This window comes from Pararge aegeria, chromosome 11, assembly GCF_905163445.1.
Source record: "Pararge aegeria chromosome 11, ilParAegt1.1, whole genome shotgun sequence".
Taxonomy (NCBI): Eukaryota; Metazoa; Arthropoda; class Insecta; order Lepidoptera; family Nymphalidae; genus Pararge; species Pararge aegeria.
This window is the reverse complement of record NC_053190.1, coordinates 12,445,702-12,473,238: the sequence shown is the minus strand read 5'-3', so window position 1 is coordinate 12,473,238 and position 27,537 is coordinate 12,445,702. Positions and strand designations below refer to the sequence as shown.

The window sequence follows — 27,537 nt, the reverse complement described above, 5'->3', positions numbered from 1 at the left end:
ATTTTATAATATTTAACTAACATTATTTTTTATCTTATTGGAGATGGAAATGGAGCTGGCTGCTGCTAAGCAACCTTGTCTTCAAAAAAATACTGACACGTCTCTAAGAATTCTATGATTCTAAGTTAACGGGAAGTATCCCACAAGATTTGATTCCTTTGGGAGTATCAAAATATGCGGCATGAATGGCCGTGTATTTTGGTAACGTTTATGTACTTAAAACTTTGATTTTTTCACAGCTCCAGGGGCAGCAGACCTGTGTTGTTCATACTAATAGACTGGCAGACATACTGACGGAAAGGTCACTAACCGCCGAAAATTGCTCATCTTTGGACTCGTCCAAATTTTCGGAGAATCCAATACCCACGTAAAATCTACGGCCCGTGACCCGTTGTTGACAAAGATCTTATGTAACTCGCTCGTTGGTCGTAGTTTTTACACTAACGAGGCAGTTATAAGATCAAATATGTCATAGGTTGTTTGTGATAGAAATATTATAGGATAGATACTCGTTTTTAAAAAGTGTGTTCGGTTGCAGGAACGAAAAGTGGAAAGGCATCACAGAAGACGACATCACGGCATCAAAAGACGAGGTGTTATAATTGAATGAAAAAAAAAAGTTAATATTTTTAAATTATAATTTTAAAACTATTATTTTACTACTTTATTTTCGCATTATACGTAAAGTATGACACAAAGATGATTTCAGAATCCAAAAATAGAGCGTTTTAAAGCGTCACTAACCGACTTCAAAAAGGAGTATGTTCTGAATTTGCCTAAATCTTTTTTTTTATTAGAAATAAATTCTAAAAATATTTTGTATTTATTATTTCTCCTGTACTATTTCCATATTTACCAATGCATAAGGTAGACTGTTTTAGTACCTCCTTAATGCTTTCAACCGAAACTAATTCTTCGCAAAATGCCATTCAACCGCGAGACGAAAAAAAATAACCGTATTTTCATATATTATGTGGGATCATCTACCAAATATCCACACATCCATAAACGTTCAGTCATCCGAACATTCGACAATTGATGTCCGCATGTTGATGTTAGCCTTACGCACGTACTCGTAAGTCATAATATATCATAGTTCCAGGTTTGTTTTAAGGAATCCAATAGTGACATTGTAGTTCAACGAACGTGTTTGAAAGCATTTTCAACGGCGATGAAATACACCTTTATTAACTTAAAATCATATTAAACTCTGTGGGTTTTTAACAATTATGACTTCAATTTTTAACTGTATTTAAGCTATAGTGAGTGAATTTATATTAATTCTGTATTAATTGTAACTATCAATAACCAGATAACAGATATTTTTGATTCTTCGGGTGTTCGTTTGAGATGTTCATGTCTTTTTTTGTAAACAAACTTTGTATAATAAAAATATAACAGATCGATCTAGCTATTTCCGAGGTTTTGCGAGAGACGCACGCACGAAGTTCTATATTAAGCTTAGAAAATAGTACTAGAGCTTCTCGTGATAGAGTTCATTCGTTCCTACTACCATCATGTTTAGATATTTCTGCAGCACTGCTGAGTTCCGGTCTGAAGGACATAGTTGCCGGTTTATTATGCCGATTACAGGTGCATGACGCCTAACACCTTCACCTCAAGTTGAATGACACAGGGTAGCACTTTTCAGGACGTGTTCCCTACATGCTGTGCGTAGTGTTGCTTTGTATACCTATATACTGGTTTTCCACTTAGTTTTTTTGTTTATACGGGATAAACTTGCGCTTGACAACTATCATGCCTGATCTAAAGCAATGATGCGGTCTAAGTTGGGGCGCGCTGACCTAGAAGATTCACTCTTGCCTTGAAAGCATTCGAGTTGTATGAATCAGGAAACACCGATGCCCGAAGAGCGTTCCAAACCTTAGCAGTCCGTATCAGAAACGTAGTTGAAAAGCGCTTCGTGCGTGTTGCCTGTGTATCAACCACATAAGGATGCAGCCGTTCAAGGCGTCTCGCCGTTCTGTGGAAGAATGGCGCCGGAAGAACAAGATTACGAAGTTCCTGAGCACTCCTACGCTCTGTCATTTGAATTGTGCTGACTGGTAAAGTATGACAAAACTCTGTATAACTATTCTGACGCTATGCCACAATTATATGTGTGGCGGTCTCCACATTACATTACTAGATGGCGCTACTAAAATCCTGCATCGCGCTAGCGAAGTGTTCACGAAGAATGCCTATATATACAACTTCCAAAAATGAATGTTTGGACCTCGGTCCCCGAGCATGATCACCCGCTCGGAGGAAGATCTTCCTATTGTTACGGTCGAGCGTATCACCATAGCTCCCGTACATATGTATATTTCTTAGTCATCATCATCAACATCGTCACTTCAACCTATTGAGATCCACTGGTGGAAATAGGTCTTGTGTAGGGAGTTCCGAAATTCGCGGTCTTGGGCCGGTTGTTTCCAGCGGCTCCCAGCGACTCATTTGGTGTCGTCGCTCCACCTCGTTGGTGGCCGACCAACGCTGCGTTTACCAGTGCGGGGTCGCCATTGCAGCACCTTGGGACTCCAACGTACATCTCATCATTTTATTATTATTATTATTATCTCTCAAGTTCTCATCGCTCAGGTTCTCCGAGCTATGCCCTGCCCATTGCCAATTCAGCTTCGCGACTCTGATATATCGCTTACTCTTGTTCTTTAACGGATCTACTTATTTCTGATTTCTTAGGAATCAATAATATAATACGGAATTACTTATTTTCATGCTGCTAGTTTTATAACATGCCTACGACATGTGAAATCCTAATCTACCTTTTAGCTTTTATGGCAACGCTAATCTGAACTTTTACAACCTTTTCATGATCTTTTTATTGCACTTTACTGTAATATCAATGTTATTTTCCTACCATCGTAAGACGCAATAGCTTGTGTACAATTTTTTTTCCGGCTTTTATTGTTCTACATATAAATATAAATTTTTATTTCACTATTGCTTAGAGGGAAATAATGATCACTCCTATGTTACTATAATAGTTAGAACTTAACACTATGAAGTTAAGATTTTTACTCACACTATTGATTGTATTTTACTTAACTTCTGGGAGGTGCTCACGTAAGTTAATCTGTTTAAGTATTTGAATTTTTTGCACAGATATGTAGCATAATCATTTTGCGTATTTCTTTAATTTCAGGCTCCTATAATTCCGTTCAAGGTACGTGAACATTAATATTGCCTTAATCGTGGTCGTGGATATAGGCAGGTATAAATTATAACTGTGTTATTAACACAGTTATAATTTATACCTGCCTATACTAAAATAATGGTGATCGTTGGTTGGAGCGTCACTTAAGAATGGCTAAACACACTTGGATTTTTTTAATGGTCGTAATAATCCGGATAAGATCATCAGAGAAAGACAATTGGAAATATTGTAGTAGGTACAACTAGAAATTATGTCAATTCAGACCATAAACCAATTTAAAAACGTCTACTGTGGCAATGCACCAAAGTAGATACCTACATACGAACGTAACTTATTTATAGTTTGTTAATTAAATATTCTCCTGGCCTGTACCTACCTTCGTGTATATGGCTTACTATATGTTTTTTAGGATATTATAATTATAAGTATAGCTTTACGATCAAGAATGTAATAAGTCCCTACTACAAAATCTGGCTGAAAAAGTGTCCGGTTTCTGTTTTTGTCGATGGTTATCTCTTGAGTGTTTAAAAATACTGATTAAACAAGTAATTTGTATGTTCTGTCTTTAAATATTCTGTGACTTTTATTGGCGTTTTCGGCGTGAAGTACGAAAACATTAACTTAGCTAACTATTAGAACTAAAATATTTACCCCACCGTGGGTGACCAAAAACTTTTTGACAGTGGTGTGTATATTGCTAATCAAAGGGTATGCGATTATAAATTAAACAGGCGATTTTATTTTTGCACATTTTTACTAGGCATTGGTATGTTTTGGTAATTAATACAAACGAAAATTCTTAAAAATAAATAGTTTTAATTTTTCAGTTACTGCTGTTAGCACAGCATCTTCTACTCCGAATGGTGCCTTTTCGGGTTCATTTCAAAGTATAAGCACTGGTGCACCCCGAAATCCTACATTCAATATGTTTCCACCATGTTTTCCTGTGAGTCTTAAAATAATTAGTTATTAACATTCATCCTTAACATTCATACTTAAAAACGCTCAACAAATATACAGGTTTATCACCATCATCATAAAAACCCATTACCGCCTACTACAGGGCACGGGTAGGAGACACCCGCCTCACATTAAGAAGGGTTTAGGTCGTAGTCCAGCACTGGACGGCCCAGTGCAGATTGGGGGACTCCACACGCCTTTGAGAACATTATGGAAAACTCTCAGGCATGCAGGTTTCCTCACGATATTTTCCTTCACTGTTGAAGCAAGTGATATTTTAATTGTTTAAAACGAACCTAGTTTAGAAATGTTAGAGCTGCGGGCTGGGATTCAGACCTACTAGGCTATGACCGCTTGAATATAGGTTATCAATTAATTATACATTTTCATTGCATCTATATTTATTTTATTAAGTATCATTCAGATATTTACTGTTTCAAATTACGCTATCTTTTATTTTCTATATTAAAATTTCATTACTATTTTTTTTTATTTTTTGCGGTTGGCCTCATTATTAATCTAGGTTTGTTCCCAGGGTAAAAACTAAGGCTTTGCAAAGTTTCATTAAATCGGTGCAGAAAGAAATATTCATTTATTTTAAACTTGAACAATCCCTATATTTTTTCTTGGATAAAAAATATCCCAGGTGAGTTTCCAAGATGGCACAAATTGTTCTTGGTTTCAAATTTAGTTAAACAAACATCTGAACCGAACATAGATAGCAAATAAATAAATAAACAGACACGCCATGTCATGTGTTGGTATGCATTTCATTATTTATGATATTGTTGATTTCAGTTTTGCAATGAAGACTAATTAACCGTAAGTAATATCCTGTCATGATAAAACTGGGTAGCAGTACCAGTAAGTTATATTAATATAATATAATAAGACACCTCACATCACTGTTCTGTTTCGTCCAGATACAGCGCCAGCACCACAGAGTACTTATTAGGTATAGGTAGTCTTTTACTTGGGCTGTATGCCTACTATGGTTTCCATAAGCTACACTGAACGACATTTTTGAAAAATGTCAACAAACAACCTTAACCTCAAAGCATTCAAGCTTTCACGTAAGGTAGTTATTCGAATTGTGACTAAAATGGTTTCTTTTTTACAATACTTTTGTAATAAATAAAATATGTAAATTAAAAATAATTTTTTACTTTTTATCATAATATAAGATTGCTCCTATGGAATAAACCCCTCCCTGGTCCAATTGTAAGATCACGGATTAACCAGGTCTGTCCAGGGTGGACCTAAAAAATTTTGGTGTAGGAATATTCGGACAACCAATTCTCTATGGTACTAATTCTGACATAGACAAGAATGTAGGGTGTCCGTTCGAAAACACCTAACATTGTCACAACAGAGACCAAATTTTGTTTTTTTTTAATAACTGTCTTTAAGTTTACATTATTAGTATTAATTTAACATTTTCCACTGTAAGGTGTGTAATAAAGAGCGCCTTCGACACCTGACTGTTTATACCATGCAATATATTTAAAAAGTAAATTGCTAAGTTATATATTTTTATTGTAGCTAGCAGTAATAAATGATAGCTCATATATTCTAGGCGCACAAACGAACTTTTCAGACACAGACTGTCTGTAATTATATACCAAGAGTCTTTAACAAATAATAAGGTTAAAAAAATTACAAATAGTAGTTTAATATTATTATTAGTTATACAGATACAGAGACTAATTTTGTTGGTTATAAATCTTTCTGCTTAACTAAATTCACAAGACCTTATCCTTTTTTACGGCAAATATTCTGAGAAGACCTTTAATTTTAGACCTGTCAAATTAGTTTAGTTTGGAGATGTATGTACAACAGAATAGACGCTATTGTTTATTTCGCTTAGCATAAACTTAAAATGTATGATATGAGTCAGTGGTTATAACTTTTAATATTGCTAGCTTGGTGAGTTCACACTTCATTTTAAAATTGCTTATTGTGACATTTGCATTTTGTAAGCTTCCATTTCTCAAACAAAAAAATTTAATCCAGTATATATGCCATTCGCTTATAAGACTGGTACAATGCATATTTAAATTACAGCATCAGTGGGCAGCAATATGACCGTGGCTTTGTTGTCAGATATGCGGGTTCAAATAGAAGCGTTTTTAAACTTATGATACGTATCTTAAAAACAAAACTTGATATTTCCAGTAAGAGTAGTTAAAACAAACACTTTAAATAAAAAAACATTTTTATAGATCTGCTTTATAATGAAAGATATAAAGAAGAGTTAAAAGAAGAAGCGTTATAGTACATAAGTAAGTTATAGTGAGAGTTATATAACTATGCTATCAGGAAAATCACAGCACCCCCGTTCAATAAAAATACACCGAGCTTAGAACAGGTTCTTAAGGTGTACCTACTTTGAGGTGGTCTATATTAAAGTTTGGTCATCTCTATTTAGATTTGCTCAAAAGTAACACAGTTGACTTATTTCGAATATACAAATTTTCATTATGTTTTAGAGCGGTTTTAGGTTTCAAGCATGCACAAAGCAAGTTAATTCTTGGGTGAGTTAAACTGCGATATTTTATCATCATCAATAAGTTCCATTATCAAATTAAAAATCGTACGATGATGTGCCATCTTCTTGAGTTCCGACTAGGTATAGGTTCGTTCACTGTCTCCCAAGTGCTCTTTTTCCGGTAATTTTGCGTAAAAGGATCAACCTTGAAAACTCGTACTTCTCTGTAGGTGACCGAAAAAGGTCATTGGTTTTCGTTGTCATTTGGCACTCTACTTGAGCATTTGAGATGAAGTTTCTCCATGATAGTTTAAAAAATTTCAAACGCTTGCAACCGTCTACCACTTTACTTCTTTAAAATCTTCGTTTCGCATCCATACAATAGAGTAAACCAGACACAGCACTTGATAATACCTCATAGGAAATTGAATTTTAGGGTCACACAAAACTTTGAACATTCTGTAAAGTTCTATAATATAATAAATTTACTAGGACAATACAAACATCGCCATCTTGCCCCATTGGAAGCGTTGCTTGTGTAATGGGTACTAAGATGACTGATGAATATTCTTACGAATAATATACATAAATACATATAAAATACAGATATAAACTAAGACACTAAAATCCATTAATGTTCATCAAACTAACATTTTCCAGTAGTGGGAATCGAACCAACGGAATTGGAATCAGAAAGCAGGCATAATACATACATTTTATACAACAGAGAAAGCCACAGTGCGAATCTACCAGCAGTTTTACTCACTGAAGAATCTATCATATTTAAAATGCCTTCGCATTTGTAAATAACTAGATAAGTTTTAACACGTACATACTTAGATGTTATATTATTACATTTATACTTAGTTTAATATTATTTACTCTAATTATCACGTATTGGTAATAATTTATAGTTATACATTTAATAACAGTGAAATAAATTTTACATTTCTTTTATGATTTACGATAGAATGTAATATATTATTGCTTTTATTTACGATCGTGGTCATGACTAGTAACTTACATCTGCGGCTGCGCATATTCGCTTTTTTTCTATTGATATAATTCCGTTAAAGAAATAAAAAAAGATGTATAACCTATATGACCGAAACTTTTTTTTTTCTTTTTTTACAACTTTTTTTTATAAGTTTTACCTACCTACACCTTCACCTTTGATTTTTGAAATCCAACGGATGTCCCATTATTGCCATGTTCTTATTTTGAAATTACTCTTTAATTGTGATATAATATTAGTTCAGTCTTTAATAATATCATTGAAAAAAATCTAACTTGTATCTTAACTACTTTCTTTGGGGCATCCAACGAAAAAGCAATATATGATGCATGGCGCTACAAAGTAATCATTATGTAAGCATCTCGGAACCTACAATATCACACCTAATTACCTTTTTTTATTGCACGATATATAAGTTCTACTCCCTTCATTTATAATAAGTTTTCAGAAATTATACAATTTTTTTGACTAGTTACTATTCCCCATTATCTATAGAATATTTACTTAAGCTGTCCACAATAAGGCATACAACGCAGTAGCGTTAAAATTTGCGTCCTGGTTGCAACCAATGACAAGACCCTTTCTAATTGTGGCTGCGTTGTGATTGGTCGCATGTCGCAAATTTGTACGCTACCATGCCACCGTGCTACCGTTTGGCTTTGCAATAAGCGATACGACTCTTAAAAAAAAAAAACTACCGTTCTAGCTTATATTGACCACAATTGATGTTCCAGCTAACTAAGGGAACCCAAAAATCCTTGTGAATAAAGACAATTATTTAGTCCCACGCACTTTTCAATATCAACAACATCCATTAATCAAGGGACAAGTGTCATTTTAAATTTCGTATTAGCATGGCAACTCTTCACGTTTTTCCGATTAAATAATCTTCTTCATTCATACCAGCTAAGTTTTCGCCAAGGATTGTATATATAGCCGCGGTTAAAGTGAATGCTACGGATCCAGTCGAGGTAAGCCAGGAGCTTTCGTTGTTCTAATATTCCTTCGCCGTGTAACCTCACGTAGGCTGGCTTTGCGTTGTACACTACACATGATCTGCATCGGGAACTCTTATGTAAACCTAGAATAAAAAATATATAAATTGGTTATCTTGATATATCATGGTCGAAGAGTTTGCTTATGTGCGTTCTCACTCTATATTCATGTTCCAAAAATCATATCGCTATCGCATAACAATAAATACACCTCCTGGTAGTCCCGTGCTTCTAGCTGGCCTATTACCTTGAATCATTTAACAATGAACCTGCTTTGCGCATAATCTGGGTGAAGCAAAAACCTTGATCAAAATTAACTTAGTAGTTTCAGGGATTCCGATGATATCATAAAAGTTATCGGTGTGAACGCTGAAAAGTGTTTGGACTTTCACTTCGCAGGGAATTCATTGTAGTGTGTATAAAAACTTATGTGAAAGAGCCACTTCATACTAAAGTTATAACTAGTATTATAAATTTATTTTGTGCTCAACCAACATACCTGTAAAATATGCAACCACGTGATATCCATCCGCCTCCACCGCAGTTTGACCATAAAACCAGATGTCTTACAATTGTGAGATCGTGCTGTCAGATTAATGATCTATTCATACATATCAGGGTTAGAACTATCTGACCTGTATAACTAAAAATCCGTCAGCGGCCAGTGTTGATAAAAATCAGGAAAATTAGCATCAGTGTTTAAAATTGTGATTCGGCAGTTTAAACAAAGCTGAACAAATGCAAACAGAAGTAATTTAGCGTGCATTCTTCAAAACAATGATTCCCATATGAATAAGAGTGTAAAACCAGTGCGTGCAAGTATATATGCACATGTTTGTCCATTCCTGACGGGGGACTAAACCTGATTTGTTTGAGTAGATCAGTATACAAACTAGAGCTCATACACGTATAGTAAAGCATGCACTTGATTTTATGCTGATCGAAATTCGATACACATTATGATCTTCGATGTTTTTGTATAGTTTAAATACGAAATTCATAAATCGATTAGATGTAGTATAAATATAGGCATTATATTAATGTTAATTTATATTAGGCCTACTTTTCGCGTTATTTTAAAGCATTATAAGTACTGTTTTTTAATTATTAATATGTATGTATATTCTTAGAGCTTTGCGCACCGCTATAAGGATTCATATGTGAGCCAATTCCTAATAATGGTTGCCTGGAAGAAATCACTATAAGTGATAAGGCCGCCTTAGTCACACAAATTTAAATGACTTGTTCCTTTGTTCTCTTTTATTTTTTCTTGTGTGCAATAAAGTATTTTTGATTAAATGATTGATTGAAAGCATTAAACCTCAAATTTAATTATTGTTTGTATTGACTATACCACTGGTTTAAAAGGCAAGTTGAGCCAAAATCTCAGAAATTTTCCATTCCGAATATTAGTAATTAATTTATTGCAGATGAGAGCAGGGCTAATCATTGTTGCCATTTAGTAATGGTGCTGATTTTTTTTACTCAAATCTTTAAATTCAACTAAATTCGCTGGTACAGACCGAATTTAGTCAATCATTTTCATACTGTATCACCTTGAAAAGGGTAGCGCTATTTTTAAACACATAAAAATAAAATTAACTAAACTATATTAATTTAGTTAATTTTATTTTAGTGATTTATTTACAAAAGAATAAGCACTATAATATAGTACTAATCTTGTAAATTTATTGTTTTAAGTTATGTATTTACGGGTCATAATTTAAGGTAAACCTTCGGGATAGTGTGACCTTCGGGAAAAAAGCATTTTTAATTATACTCTTAATACCAGCTAAATATCGATTTTATAGATATATCTTTTTATAGGCATAAACGTCTTGTTTGACCATGGGACAATTTCCGTAATGCCTTTCTCTTAAAATACCCAATATCTATATTCATAACATTATATCCGTCTATTATACTATTATTATTATGTAATACTTAAGACAGCTAAACTAATTGTATAAAAGTTACATCAAGCACCTGCTAAAACAATTGCAGCTTTAATATCCAACAATGTGTCTTTATAAAAATAAAGAGATAGTTAAGGGAAAATTGTTAAGGTCCTATTTAAATGAACTGATACTAAGTATTTTTATTTAAAAAATAAAAACCCAATTTTGCTTTAATCTTCTTCAGGTGATACCCAATGGATATCAGCTATTTGAATATCAAAAGAATTTTGTCTCCAAAATTTCATCTCTTATTTTCCAACGGCAGCATTTTCTCTTTGAAGGTATCCCGAGGTTTAGGTTTTTTATCGAGTCGGTGGCGGTGACGGATTCCTGCATAATGGCCGTATCGAATACAAAGCAGAAGGCATTACCCGAAAAAGAATCTAATTTAAAAATAAATAGCCTCTCTTAGATAGTGAAACGCAATATATTATTATGCTGATACAATCTTCTTATGCCTTGTTTATAAAAATACCCAATATTTTGAGCTTTCATATAAGGTACTTTTTTTTCTTTGTGTTATAAAGCTTCGATTAGACTTCATATTATCTGATTACTAAAGCTGAAACGAACTCAATATAAAATAATAAATTATTTTATTTTAAAAATACGCAATTTTTTCTCCCATGATAAAAAAAAGCTAACAGATATTATTTAAAGGTAGCTTCCTTCCATAATAAATACTAGCAGAAAACTCGCAATATTAAGCATGAATAGTAAAAGAATTATTTGCATCACCTGTTATTACGATAATCAATAGAATTACGATCAAAATCTTAATAATTATTCTTATGTGACATAGGTAAGCAGCCAATGTAACATCACCTACTTTTTTACGTATTAATATTTTTTTGAACAACAAAGAGGTAAATAATCGTTTATTTATATTACTATTCACGAAAATCGTATTTAAACAAAAGTTAAATCAAAATGAAACCGTTGACAGCAATAGTAAAACGTAGCAAATTTTGTACAAAATAAACGCCATTATAAGTATGTAAGGAAATAAAAATGTTAAAATAACTTTATAATAGGTATTTATTATTTACATAATATCATCAGAAACTGTTAACGCAATCGTACAAATAATTTACCTTCCAATACACACTTTTTTAATTAAACTATTAGTTTTATAAATGAATATGAATAAAATGTTATTAATATCTATAAAAATAAGTACTTCATCGCTTGCACACACTTTATCACAGTTTTTACACATTATTTACAAGTTAGAATTTGTACTATAGTACGTATCTGTACATGTATGAAGTTTACTTTTTATACAACAATCATTATTTTTTATGGAAAAGGTACACGTGGAATAATTTAAATTCTATTATTATTAAGTATAAGTGAATATTTTATCTTCTTCCGTAGAACCCTCTGTAGAAATATCTTGGTACTACTGGGCCTGAAATGAAGAGAAATGCTGTTAATGTAAGGGCTAGTTGAAACGTAAGATAACACTTGAGTATAAACACGCTTTAAAGCGCCACGAAACAATTTAGATATAACGTTTATCATTATCATCACCGAGCTTTATCCCACAGAACTAAGAACATACAGAAACCGCGTACAGGACTAATATTAAAGCTTCAAAAACTACTCTACTTTAGTGTCTCTTAAACTGGCGCTTAGTCACTTCACATCATTTAACAGTTGGCAATAATTATTTTTACCTCTAATGTACTTAACGTTTTCCATAAAATAGGCTCATTATCTCGTTCAGTAACGACAAGTATTATTATTTATTTATCTATTTAAACTCATATTTAAGTATTTATGGTATGTTAAAATATGTATTAGTATATTTATTTTTATATTTATCAATAGTATTGTTGTATTTTTGTAGTCAGGTTTATGTATTAGTACGTAGATATTTGTATGTATGTAAGTACTAAATAGTGTACCCCACCGATTCGTTTTTCTTTTTAGTTTTCCTAATCCTAAGGTTGCCTGGCAAAGATCGCTACTTAGCGATAAGGCCGCCTTTTGTATCCTGCTTCATTCTTCATGTGTTTGTTATTTTTTTTTGTCTCGTTTTTTTGAGTGGTGTACAAATAAAGAGTATAAATAAATAAAATGAGAAAAGCTTGTGAGCTAGCACCCGCGAGTGTGAAGTGAACGGGGCGGTTTCCACCGTATTTCGACACAATGCACAGAAAGCATTAATGGCTGAATGAGGGTTCTGCATGTTGTTAATTCTGTTTAATTGAAGTATACTCTCATAACTACGTTTTGCCTAGTTATTCTGGCCTAGATAGTCGATCAAATTGGATGGTTTTTATGCCATCTGATTTTTAATGACATCCACACAGCTAAGCCGATTTTGATGGAACTTTGTATGCGAAGAAAACAAACAGTTCCTGCGAAGTTTATTTTAATCGAAAAATATGCTGGTAACTGGTAAGTATTAAATAATTAGTATTTCTCATTTGCAACAACTTAAGTTTTCTTAACAATTGATTTGTAATTCATCCGTCATAAATTTTGTCTGGTTGGCTAGTTACCACCCTACTGACAGAGACGGACAGCTAAGCGATTCAGCGTTCTGGTACGACGTCGCGTAGAAACCAATTTCGAGTATGGGCTTAACATAACTGTCATACTCCGTAACCCATTATCGCACGACAATTTTAGACTACATCATCACTTATCATTAGGTGACAATGTAGATAAGGCCTAACTTGTGCTGGTATAAAAAAACCCAACTTTTTGTTAACAAATTTAAGTGCAAGAAAATAAAGACATCCTTTAGGGGAAGTCTGGTTAAGTTAACAATAACTAAAAACATCTATCTATAAAGTATTCCTTTTGTCGATAACTTAAGCTATTATGCATAAACATGGATTTCGCATTTCGTAACATAGGTATTATTAAGGTTTTAAAATCCCAAGTTTGTTGGCAATGAGGGTACTTAGTCTAGCTGTAAGAAAATAAAGAATTAGGGTGAGTCGTGTAAAGCTACCGAAAACAATCCACGTCGATCTAGCTTATGTTGCAGATGTAGAAAGTAGTCCTTCTGAGATGTACAGATTCAAATGCCGTTGATAACTTCCAGTTTTCGAAGAGTAAATCCGCTTCGCAATTCCACATTTTAGTATTCATCCTTTCTCCTTCGTTCTTTTTTACCTGGAAATCAGCATTTACACTGCAATATAAAGAAAATGAGGTCACCATATGTCCTTATAAAAAAACCAACTCGATAAGTGAAGTATTTCACTCGTTATCGTGACCACAAGATACGGTATCCGCAGTTTTGTTGTCAAAATTGTGTTTTTTCTCAACATTTGTCTATTTATTTTCACTTATAAAAGCAATAAAGAATTTAAAAAAAGTGACATTTTAAGTTGGAGAGTCACTCGGTGTGCGTGAACTGACAGTAATACCACCTCAATGCTTCGCTTATGAGGCGTGCAATAGGTACATTACTGTTGTCGAAATTGTAACACAATTTCATGAACTAAATAGTCCATAGCATATTATCTTCAACCCTTCCGTTCACGGGTCTATAGCAATCTCATGCTAAGTGACTTCAAATAAATTGGTACAAATCATCTTAGCTCTTTAATCCTGAGTGAAGCTTAACCTTCAGAAGCAGTCAGAAGTGGTTTTGTATTCTCCATCTTCACCTTCTCTTCACTGCATTGACAAACAGTCACAACAACAACATCAACAGTTCCCCGATCTTTTGCTTTACCATCCATATACTCTGGATACGTCTTTTGTCGTCCAGGCTTTGCATAAAGTACACTAACTTATTTCGAATTAAATACGATGATTATTTATTTATATTGGGGTGTATTATTATTACGTACAAACTTACTTAATAATCCAGATTACACCCATAAAATAATAATAATAAATATAAAAAAAATATATACTAATATCACTACTAAGCGATAAGGCCGCCTTTTGTATTCTGCTTAAATTTTTTATGACTTTTTTTATTTACAATTTTTATACTTCATAATATATACTATTACATATTATAAATACTTATGAGTATGAGTTATGAGAGTGAATATATGAGTATGTCAGTTTGTGATTGTATTCAATTTAGACAAGTTGACTCTGAGTAGGTGGTGGTCGAAGCAGTCTACATGAAGGTTTTCTCACCAATTAAGTATGGGAGTTTAAAAACTTATAACCAAGCCACTGCAAAGGCTACATTACATAGTCCATGAAATGAATGATATTTACTCCGTAAGGTCGCAGTTCCTTAAGTACCTCGCGGTTATTGAACCGCAAAAAATTAAAGCGAGGGAAGAACTAAAACACGCACTCAAATAGTTCTTGAGCACAATCTCAAAATAGCTTGTAGAATACCGCAAAACAAGAAACCTTGCGACAATGCTCAAAACTCTGAACATTCGATTATATTGTAGAGTTTCATATAAGAAAACTTGTAAATAAAATAAGCGTGTCACAAAGTGTCCAAACACCAAAATATCAACGCGACTGAGGACGTATCAAAAGTGGCGCGCGGAAGTAGCGTCTCGACGATGCGGCGCCACGTGGCTGGCTGAAGGGTTGCACCGTCACAAATCAACTTATAGGCCAAGAGCTTGTGGAAAATGTACAGATACTTGTAAATTACTCTATTTTAAATTGCACCACTACATATATTTATTACATACACACCAATATAAGTTGTGAGGTACGCATTTGTTTGGACAATTATTATATTTCTTTACGTTACTTTACTTGTACATGTACAACCTACCTATGATAAATAAATAAATCTACACTGCTTATGGAAAACTTACTGCCTCATTAGTCTAGTGGTTAGCATTTGAATGCAGATCACGAGGTCATTGTTTCGATCCCCGTGTCGGGCCAATGAACACTTTATTATCTATAAATTCTTAGAACAAGTTGAAATTGGCGGAGCTTAATCCCGTGCCTCGAAGAGCACGTTTTGCTGTCGGACCTGCGTGTTGAAGGTATATATAGTTGTTCCATTGGACTTATAGTCTAATAGAACGGTAGCTTCAGGCAGGGAGTGAATGATTTGAGAGTGCACCTGCATTTGTGCACACACATGTGCTCCATAATATATCCCGCGTAGATGTAAAAGCTGTAGAGATTAACCACCGTGGCCGAAATCGTTCGGGGACACTATATTTATATATATATATATAAGGCAAAGGTGACTGACTGATCTATCAACGCACAGCTAACCACTTGACGGACCAGGCTTAAATTTTGATACAGATAGTTATTACAATGAAGGCTAAGAAAGTATTTTTGGAAATTATAACCCTAAGAGGGTTAAATGGGGTATGAAAGCTTATATAAAATCCTTCATTTATCAATTTATTTTTTAAGGTTACATGAAACTTTGATTTTAGGTTTTCGATTAAAAATAAAGAAAGACATTTATAGTTAATAGTTACCAAATCAAAAATTGAACTTAACTCCAACACACGTAACACGTACGAGTATTTTAACGAAAAAAGTACTCTAAGTATTCAAGTCTCTATCGTCTGCATATTTATAATAGAGCTTTGAGAAAGAATCATATTTACTTGAAATCTTAATTAATAAGAAAATATTATTATAATGCATTCAGCTCTTATCAAGTACCTCGCCAAACTTTGACGCCAGCTCTGCGTTATCACAAGAACACCACAAAAGGAAACTTTGTGCATTTCCGTTCCGACAAGCGTGAAATTCGACGTGGGACAAGCAATTGTACCCCCTAAATGCGTTTAAACAAACATTGTAAGCGGGTATTGTACAAACGTGAATTAATTAAAACTGAGATTTATGAAATTCTAGTCCGTTACAGGAGTGCTTTGGTATAAAATAGCTTTATCATAACTCATATCCGGAAAAATGGCGTTCTGTGTCTATACTGCGGTGAGAAAAAAACTACAATTCTGTCACGAGCGTGGTAAAGTTATTCATAATAAGAATAGCTGGAACAATATACTGCACTATATTATATGATACATTTTTTAAAATAAAATACTTATATTAAAGTAAAAATGTAATACAGCATCGTAATTTATCATTACTTAAATGAAAAACTGCAATCTAGTGACTTAAAAAAAGGTACTATGGTACTTTCCTGACTCCTTATATAGTATAAAACAAAGCCGCTTTTGCTATATCTGAAAGATAGGCCTACGAAACTGGTTTTAATGCAGTTTTCAGTATACATTCATATGCGTTGCATTTGGGTGTGCAACTATATTGAGTCAGACCCTAAATGTTTCGTTAATTTTATTCACAAATGTGTGACAGTAAAAAATGTGACAATATTTTGTCTTTCTTTCATCCCATCATAAAGAACGAAAATCTTACTTCCGCAAGTTATAGAAGGAGTATGGTATTTAATATTATTTATTTAATAATGGTATTTTATGGGTATATTTATATATGCACCACCTAACTATTTTACCGGTTTTTTATCTTCGCCATAGGTTGCCTGGAAGAAATCGCTATGAGGCCGCAAAATGTGATACGTTGTTTTGTTATAATTTTCTTTTTTTTATGTACTTTTTGTGGTGAGCAATAAAGGTATATTCATTAATTCATTCATTCATTCATTCATTCAGTCATTCATTCAAAGAACTCTATGTACGGGCATCCTAAAGCTTAGCAGGTCTTCATATAATCATGTATTTAGGTTTATATGGAGACCTGCTTTGTAATTCGTGAATTCTAAGCTTAACCACAATGTAAATTTCGCTTGCAACATTAATAAATAATAACCGAATTAAAATAGAACCAATTATAAAAAAGCACTGTTAGGACAAAGTTGTAATTATAGCTTTTCGAACTGGTATCAATTATATTATAGTGATTTAACTATAAAATACCACTTGTTTTCATTACAAAATACTATAACAGGTACTTAGAATATCTACATAATTAATGCGAAATGTATCTTGATATAATGGAAATTTTTCTTTAGATATAGATAGACGACATATGGAATAAAATTTGCGGGTTTCGTTTATAAAAACTCACCATCACTCATTTCAGTGAATGATGATATTTATCGTCATTAACAATAATGCTCCACCGTACTAACAAGATGAAAAGTATAGGTAGCTTGGGCTCTTTTTTAAAATTTTAATAGTATTATTTACCTACACTTGGAGGAAATATCAATTTTAAAATGCATATAAACATTTTCGGAACCAACAGAATTTGAATCAGCAACTCTCTGGCAATCGCGGCCTGATATAAATGCATATATTAATTTCGGCATCGGCAGAAGGAAAGCCGTAGCTTAGTGGTGAAAGCTCTCAGGCCGCAATTGCCAGAGAGTCGCAGGTTCAAATCCTGTCGGTTCCGAAAACTTTTATATGCATTTTGAATTTATAAAATTAGCTTAGGCTTATCATGCTAAAGAAATGAGATTTGTTCTTAAGGTAACGATTCCTATCAGTTAGTTATAATAACTGGGTACTGGACTTAAATACTTTTCGCGGAGTGGAGGAAATGAAAGGTTAACATTCGAACTTCTTGGCTCAGTCAGTACGGTCCTGGCCCTACTTAGGTGAAAGTTGCTTAGCCAGCGTAATAAAGTTTAGTCTAGTGGCCGTGACTACTAACCACCCTACAATCAAATAACTAGGTACAATCGATCAGGAATATGGGTTTAGCCACAGAATTAAGAACATACAGAAACCGTGTACACGACTAATATTGAAGCATCAAAAACCACTCTACTTTAGAGTGGTTTCTCGAACAAACGGTTAGTCATTTCATACCATTTAGCAGTTGAAAGTAATTATTTTACCGCTTGTATCCTAAACGTTTACAATAAAACGGAAAAATTACAAAAAGTTTGTGAGCTAGGTGTAAAGTGAGACGTGGGCAGGCGTTTTCAGTGTTTTTGGACACAATGTACTGCTTACAATAATGGCTGTTTGAGGATTCTGTAACTTCTTAATTTTGTGGATTTAACATTACTGCCATATCATCGGGTTAGCTACCATCAAAGACTGGTGAAATTCTACCAGGTGAAGTTGCAGTCAAGAGCAAACTTCTAGGGGGTAAAAATGAACTTTATTTCCTCTGGATAAGTATCTAGGCTGCACCGTCGAGCAAAAATAATAATATGCAAGAATTCGTTTAAAATTTTCAATTGGTCCCAAAATACATTATTCATTAGTCTAAAAGGTTAGGTACGTACTTTAAAGTCATAAGTACTGAGATATTTGCCGTCGACCTTAGACCACGGTGGGATTAAAATAAATTTGCCATTTGTTTCGCCAACACTGGCCTTACGGCTAAAGTGGTAATCCTCGTAAAACTGGAAAATTTTAATAAATAGCTGCTTGGTACACGAAATAATCTTTTAGTATTTTCCATCAAATCATTTGGAACTGCCTCCAATTGCATAAAGCTGGCATGTAGTTTTTCAGTAACAAAAATTTTCTGTACCAACCCCGGCGTTCTTAAATTAGCACTATAAGGGGGCGGCCCCTTGCCTTGCCTGAAAGTACGTTAGCCGTCAAGCGTCACGATTATTACCATCATCATCATCATTCCCCATTACTGCCCACTGGAGGGTACAGATCTCTTCTCAGAATGAGAATAATTGTTTGGCATCAAAGAGAACTCTCAGGCATGTAGGTTTTCTCACGACAATTTCCTTCATTCACCATTAAAGTATATTATATTATGTTTAATGTCTTTAAACACACATAACTCCGAAAAGTTAGAAAAATGCCCCAGAAACGTTACGGTCCCTCCGTAAGGAAGGCTGATATCTCATCCATTTAATTAACACCAAATGTGTAAATATTTTCGAGATAATTATTGTAAGATTTTATGATTCAGCGTACTTTGAATGCCACGCTGCAGGCCTCCATATTTTATAGAAGAGAGGAATTTACAGGTTTGACCCAACGCTACTCCAATGCGAGTTGGCGAGCTACAACGATTTTTTAAGTGAAAACTTCTTTTGGGTTGAGCGCTTTTTGGGTGTTCAAAAATAATGGAACTCGTGTCATCGTCACCGCACGCTTTCTATGAGCGAATTGTATACTATGTACATTCCTAGATAGATTTTAGTTTTTTACTTCTATCGGCAGTTCCCAAAGACATAATTTATAATTATATTAATGATTAATAATTCATAATTAAATTCATGTTAGTCAATTATTTCAATAATCGGGACCGAAGGACTATTACTGAGACTTTCTTCGCAGAAGCACCCCCATATCTAACGACCAGTTGTGTAACCCGAGAGTAAAACTTAAAATTCATTTATTTGAAGTACCTAGGCCACTTTTGAAACGTCAAGCATGTCTGTTTGCAGTGACAACCACCGGTTCGGAAAGCAGATTCTAACAAGAAGAACCGGCAAGAAATTCAGTAATTGCCCTTTTCCAACATCAACATGTACAATCATTTTTCTATCTTGCGGGAGATGAGAACGGAGCTACCTCATCATCAATCAGAAATTCATAAATTGTATAGTTACTATACAATTTATGAATTTCTGATATCTCCATGTAATAAATGTGTTAAAACACATTGTTTTAATGTATGCATTGGTAGGTTTGGTTACCATAGGAATCATGTTATAAAAGCGGAATAAAATCCGGGATCTGATGATCTGTAGTCAAACGTGTTCACCAATAGACCAAAGAGGCAGTAACTACTGTGTTTTAGTGAATTGTATTGTTCCGAAGTGTCACAATATTTATAAGATTCATGAACCAATTAAATCGATAAGAATGTAAAGTAATTGCTTTTGTAATACGTAACGGCCTTACATGCAATTTATAAGTGTTTGATTGACCTAAGATTACATACTTTTACGTTTTTAAATTAGGCCTACGCTGCGATCTTTTTATTTTAATCAACCGATGTCAAAATATATAATCGATTTTATTTCTGTGAGGGTTTATAATATAAGCACAAACAGCAAAAGATTTCTCAAAGGAAAAACTAATAATAATCGGTTTGTACATAATAGTACTAGATAGCTTAATTGTTCGAACTTATAATTTTTGGGCCAAGCAATAATCGCACCTGATTTCAAGTGGAAAACTATCGTAGTACTTCACAGGGTGTTCAAGGAACACGTCTCAACCTGAGGCGTCGGTGTTGAGCCTCATTTGCCTGTACCAGCAACCACGCCCTCCAGATCGGACACGCAGCATTGCAACATTGCTGCTTAGCAGCAGCATAAGAATTATGGTAGTACTTTCCCAGATGAGCAGATAGTACTTTCACAAAGAGCTCTGCTCCTAGCTAATGATTACCTGTTAGCCATTGATTAGCCCATGGGTTAACTTGTAGTGGAAAAGATAGAATTATGTTGCGTTGTTTAAAATTTCGTTATTCATAAATGTATGTACAATATATTTTTTATGGTCGAAAACACACGCTTTCACCGATACGAATTAATTTAAAAGGCACACATGGGACCCTGCGTTTTGAAGGCAAACATATAAATATGCATTGGACAAATATCAAAAAGGTCCGACCAAAAATGGCCGAGGCGGGATTTTGGGTATTTCAATTAATTTTATAAGTCCAAACTCTTTTATTAAATCATAGAATGTGTGCGTCAATGATTCTACGCTTGCAATGCGTTAGCGACGATCGCGACTTGACCTCAACTGTGTGTTTCTTTGTCAACTGCATTTAAAGGGTTAGGGAGAAGAAACATGATAGCCTTTGCCTTTTCACTTACCTAACCGAACTTCACCAGGCAATTCATCTAACCTAACTTCTCTATGATTCTTGCCACAAGTTGTCGTATTTTATCGGCTTATTTAGTAGTCGTATAGATTTCAGATTATTAAAAAAACTGAATTTATATTTTTTTTTTCATTTGTTAAGTGTCAGTATACGAATTCCACAAACATTTCGCACCGCCACCGTCGAATAATTTATGAATTGGTGATTATTTTTTTTTAGTCTAGGCATCTCCTTAATCATTAGGCTTCCAATTTAAGCGGTACCTAGGTTTAGTTAAAACGGCCATTCATCAGAGAGTTTAGAAATGTTGTATTCAGATGTTTTAAAATTCGACTATGACCTGTATTTTAAAGTTCCATCTTTTTTCAACACCACTCGTTTCGGTAGGCTGTTTTCCATAGACGTGAAAATAACCGGATGGTGCACTAAACTCAAACTGCGAAAAATACCGACTTCTTTATTCTTCAGCTTTTTTTAGTAGGCAGTTTTGGTCCTAGACTCAGACCTGTAAAGCTGAGTAGTAAAAAAACTTACTATGCCTTTCTCATTGATTACCGTCTACAACCCAGGTATAATTGTTAGCTGTAAAGTTTTATTTTACGAAGTTGCAAATTGAAGATAATGATCGTGGTGGATTTTGACTCGATAACAGCGTCGCGGGTTAAAAGATGCAAATCCTTTATTCTATGTTGCTGATCTGTTCTGTGAATTGTGATAAACGTTTAGAGGCATTTAAATTATCTGTCATATTGTGCCACACGATAGCAGCGAGGCTGTGCTTAACATCACTTTAATCATTTTTTACACCGCTAAAATTATTGCTGTATTTTTGAATAAATAAGCATATATAATTCTAAATAAAACATGTAAGATTATATTGCACATTTTTACCCTGTTTATTTAGTAAACTTCCGCTCAATATTGGTTTTGACCAAATAAGATTGCACATTTAAATGTGGACCACCAATTCTGCCTCTTGTCTCATTAATTGGTTCTAATAATTACATTTTATTATTTTCATCTGACAACTGTTCATCCTTGAATCAGTAGCCAACTTCTTGGTCGAAAACATGAATGTATTAAATATAAATGCACCAATACTTTTTTGTCGCCTATCAGAATAGGGCCTAACGTTGTGATATGTCAATTTCATAATTAAAATGCGTTTGACCGTGTTACGAAGGGTCTGAAGAGATTAAGAGGGCCCAAATTGAATGTTTGGGCGTACGAGTTAACACTGGCTTGTATGAAGATGAACACAATTAAAAAGAGCTGACATTAATTATTGATACCCAATCCTCAGTTTTAATTAAATACGTTTCTAATGAATATAATGTTTTTTGGCTTAAGATAAAACCTCTGTCGACATGCTTATGTTAATAATTAAATAAGTCAGAAATTTTTGGACTAAATACGAATTCCAAAGTTAATACATTTGAACGACACATTCCCTTACTTTGGAGAGCACGTTAAGCTGTCAGTCCCGATTATAAATAAATCACTCACACCGCATTGGAGAATCGTAGAGGGGCTAAGCTCTATGAAAGGCGAGGCCTGTGCGGAGCAGTGGGACATTATTAAACAAAGACTTGATGCTTATGAACCATAAATTATTACATTGCACGTCATCAGGCGAAAAATATACAAAAAGCAGTTCGATGCGCAGTCAATATTGCTATGCCCCAGAAACTCAATCCAAGATATCAAAACAGCTGACTATGAAAAAAGTTACAGGTAATAAACATAAAAGGAAACAAGTTTAATAATGCGTTGATCCGGCATTGCGAAGGTCAGACTATCGTTTGTTCGATGCCGGAACGCTACTGTCAGTAGATTAGGCTATAATTTGACCGCAACCCAGTGATTCATGAGGAAATTATCACTACCACATAGCTTTATAGTGAATTCCAACCAGATTCCGTAGTTCCCACCTTGTTCCGGCCTAAATTTATAACATAATCAATAGCAATTGCATCACGTAAGCCTTCAATTTGTGGAAATTATCGCTACCTAATAGAATTTATGCAAATTCCAACCAAATTCTGTCGTTCCAGCTTCAGTCGCGTGTAATTTTATATATTAAGATAAATGTCATTAACTATCTCTGTAACTCAGGTAGTTAGTCTTAGGTCCTTTATAAAAATCTTCATCTAATTTTATAACAAAAAACAGTCAAAGACCCTCTTTTTTGTACTTTTTATGTAAATCTAATGAAATAATTTTGTTTATTTATCGCCATGATCATTTATCAAATTAGATAGAACGCAAGAATCCCAGGAATTATGGAGATTTTTTTTCAAAATACAAAACTCTTATAACAACACAGCATATAACATACTCGTATATACAGGTATGTTTTTTAAACATATTATTCATAAGTCACTTTTTTATATTCACAAGTTTCAAAGAACATTAATAACTTTGAAAATAATTAGGTTGACAGTGCTTTGTGAACGCTATAGTGTAAACATTTACCAATAAAAATTCATGCGTTTTGGTGCAATCTTAAAAAGAGGATATCTAATGAAACAGGTACCATTTCTTATATTTTATTGTAAGTAATAAATAATATATTTACAATTATTTGATTTACAGCTGTACAACAAACAATAAAACTTAAATACTATTTAACATTAAAAATCGTGAGCAAAAGTTCCCATTACAAACCGTATATTTTCCATTATGTTCAAAACCGATAAAATTTTTTTTTTAATTATTTTTATTTACACAAAACAAACGAAACAGAGATAAGTTCTGATTAAGAGAAATAAAGTGCAAATTAACAAACCATGCATTTAACTAGTTAAGCGTTCATACCTTATATTATATAAAATTTACTAGAAAAATAAATTAAAGGAAACATGCTATTCAATAACCAGTCCCCGGTGAGGGTCAAGTTAAAAATGCTATTACCAACAAACTGGGTAGGGATTAAAACGACCTCTATGAGACAATTAGAAAACCAAAGAGCGACATTAGATCAACAAAACCAAACGATCAACAAAGTTATCAAAATAACCATACACGTGAGACGTATCTAAATGCGATGTTATATGTACGAGATAATAGTAGTAGTTAAAATATACATAAGAGGATTAAGGATACGTTAGAACAAGGATAAGAAAAATGAAACAATAGTAGGGAAGAATATACAAGTGACTTCTACCAGATGTGCATAATTAGAATTTTTACAGAGAGAGATGAATTGAATGTATTCAATCTTCTATTTTAGTTATTATTTGTAAATAATAACTAAAATAGAAGTTGGTTCTATCTTCAAAAAATCACAATATAGAAGAAGAAGAATGTGATCCCAGAAATCACCAAGAGTAAACGCTCTCGTATAGCTAGTAGTTCGCACTACAGCTCTTAAAATATTTTAACACAGCGTGGTAATTCTAGAAGAAAATAAAAGTTATGTGAGAGTAGAAGATAAATATTTCTAGTTGTCTCATGTGGTTGTTTTATTAGTTCTAACTACAATTTGCTAAGTCATTAGATTGTATTATCGCCCGTAATTACCTTGCGAGCGTGGAGGCTGGAAGCCGTATCCTGAGCCGCCAATGAGAACACCGCTAGACTGGTCAGAGCCTGCTGATGGCGAAGGGGGGAACAAAACTGGTCCTGGAACAAACAGATATAATTGAGTATTGGATAGTAAAGCATAAAAATGCTCAGCGTCACTCAGCAGGCGATGGAGAGAGCTATGCAGAAATAAGGAGATCTGTACATGATATGTGTTACCGGCATAGCTTAATGAGTCGCGAAGCTGTAGTAGCAAAGCTCGGAAAACTAGTGGACGGTAACAGATAAAATCAAATAAGTCGCAAGGAGCCCCTGGATGCAAGTGGCACAAGGCCGTAGAATTCGGAACTCCTTAAAAAACCTATGTCCTCCAGCACAGCTAGCATGGGTAGGACACAATTATCTGCCCAGGGAAAGGATAAAAATGTATCGTCTTCCACAGATTTATCAACTCTAACAGCACCAGCGCATAAGTGTAAATAATATCTAAATAATATAATAGATTTGTGTAATAATAAACGGGGGTAAACGTCTCCTAATTTTTGTCTCCTGCCCTGCAGTGGACATAATAATGATAAAATTCTGTTTTTGTAAATGTTTCTTTTCTCAAGTCGTTAAACTGCTTTAATCCGCGATTAATGGTTAAAGCCCGCGAAACTGTTTTCTTGCAAGTTCCAATTCCATGGTGCTAAATTTGGATAATACACAAAAAATCATCATGGTGGGTTTTGGCTTTAAATACCCACAATTCAACAAGACCTGTGCCAAGGCAATTGAAGCGCTGAGAACCACGACGATACAAAAGTCTCAATTTGAGAACGAAGTTTAACTAAGTTTTATACGCCATTTTAACCTTTATTATATTAATAGCATTCTACAAATCATTTGTACGTACGTAGTGGGCAAGGTTTAGCTACCTCGGTAGACCCAGAGATTTGAAATTTAGATAACGTATTATTTAAAGGGTGTTTGGGGGAACCTAGAAAGGAGCTTTCAAAGATACATCACTAAGCGAGTAATAATATTAAGTCATTAAAGTTTTAATATATTCTACACTTACACTATTGAAGATTGAAGCCTTGAAATTAGGTTTAGGTTTTTTTATAATACTACCCTCGGTTATTGTTTATCAACCGACACAGGTAGTGTTGATATATTAGCTATTTTCGTCGTCAGTTTCTTCGAAACTTTATTTTGGGTAGTGCCAGGTACTTTTATACTGTTGGTTCAATTGTTACATTTTTTATTTATTATACATGAATAGAGGTTGACTCAGCAATGCAACTAGACTATCAGAGGGCTCGAAATAGTTTATTTTACAACGAATAACTTCAAGTTAAGCGAATAAAGGTAACAAGATATTGTAAAGCTATTTTAAACAGTTTAAGGAATAAAAACAAACTTATATTAGACTTTTGTTTGAATAACACATAACATACATAAACTGGCTAAGCAAAGACATTTCCCCTACCTAACCTACAAATAGAAGCATTGATCGAGAACTTACAGAAAAATCCTATAGTAGAGTAAAGGACTTAAACGATATAAAAGCCTGGGTGTGCAATGTTCCAACTTCATAGCTTTAATTTACTGTTGCTGTTGTTGTGGGCCGTATTAGACCAGGAGGCGTTTGGAACCCTCGTAGCTTTAGGTTTATGTTCGCAAACGAAGTTATCATCATCCCATTACAATTATGTAAGCATATATTTATAAAGTGCCTGTCATAGGCCTACATTAATATAGATATTTTGAATTTGAATTTAATACCGTGACTCGACAAAGATATTATATACTTCAATTAACACATTTCAAATCAACAGATGTTTCCAATCCAACAAAACTTATGTTTGTATAAATTACTTGACGGTTCTTTTTAATTAATCCGTTACAACTCTCTACATTGATAACGTGATTACCGATTAATTAGCTCGTAAACATAAGTTACATGAAAATGTGCCAAAAACTTTCTCGTTACATAAAGTTTTCGAAACCGGATGACAAAGTTTGCATATGCGCGGTACATCTCTGATTATGTCATTAAGATTATAACTAGGCCTTTTGTACTCTACGTGTTCTGATGGCCTACTAAAGCTTAACAAATACTTGCTTGAATTTTCATTTAAACATGATGTATCTTCTGTAACATCTCTCAAATAATTCTAATATTTTAATGTTTTTACAGCGTCATCATCAGCCTTTATTATTAACTAGTTGAACGCTTACTTCGTCCGCGTTCATTTCGGTTTATCTTAATTTATTTTTTTATAATAAGGTGGACCGTTTGGTTTCGATGTCCTTTCAACGAACTGTTTACCGAAAATCAAGTTGATTGTTTGTTTCATTAGGGCGAAAGGATAGACAAACAAACAAATAAACAAATACACTTTCGCATTTCTCATCTGTATATTGTAAGTATTTATGTGTATCATTTATAAAAATATTCATCAGTCATCTTAGTACCCATAACACAAGCTATGCTTATTTTGGAACTAGATGGTGATGTGTGGTATTGTCGTTGTATATATTTTAATAGTAAGGAAGTTAAGATTTATGTTTTTACGGCACAGCTTTTTCTCTCACTACAAAAGGTGGATACGCTTATTAGGTCTTGAGGTAAGACCAAAACAAAGTGGCAAGCCACTGTGACGTTAAATTTTACGACGTGCTAGTGGTCGTTCATTTCACACCAATTTAACATCAAATCTTGTGATTATGTACAAGTATGGCGCTTTGAGCGT

At 33.9% G+C, this 27,537-nt stretch overlaps 1 protein-coding gene and 1 long non-coding RNA gene across 2 annotated transcripts in view; one reads left to right on the top strand and one right to left on the bottom strand.

Annotated features, from left to right (window-relative positions):
- Positions 1–2,904: 2,904 nt before the first annotated feature.
- LOC120627552 lies at positions 2,905–5,253 on the top strand. The gene is made up of 4 exons (XR_005658933.1): positions 2,905–3,087; positions 3,167–3,187; positions 4,006–4,124; positions 4,937–5,253. It is a non-coding gene; the product is annotated as an uncharacterized LOC120627552 (long non-coding RNA).
- A 6,488-nt stretch (positions 5,254–11,741) lies between these two features.
- The window catches only part of LOC120627550, a 57,744-nt gene continuing 41,948 nt past the window's right edge, over positions 11,742–27,537 (bottom strand). The window contains exons 4-5 of the mRNA XM_039895556.1: positions 24,797–24,898; positions 11,742–12,005 (exon numbers count right to left, since the gene is read on the bottom strand). Of these exons, the coding sequence (XP_039751490.1) occupies positions 11,956–12,005; positions 24,797–24,898 (152 nt within the window). The 3' untranslated portion in view covers positions 11,742–11,955. The remainder of the gene's footprint in view (positions 12,006–24,796; positions 24,899–27,537) is intronic.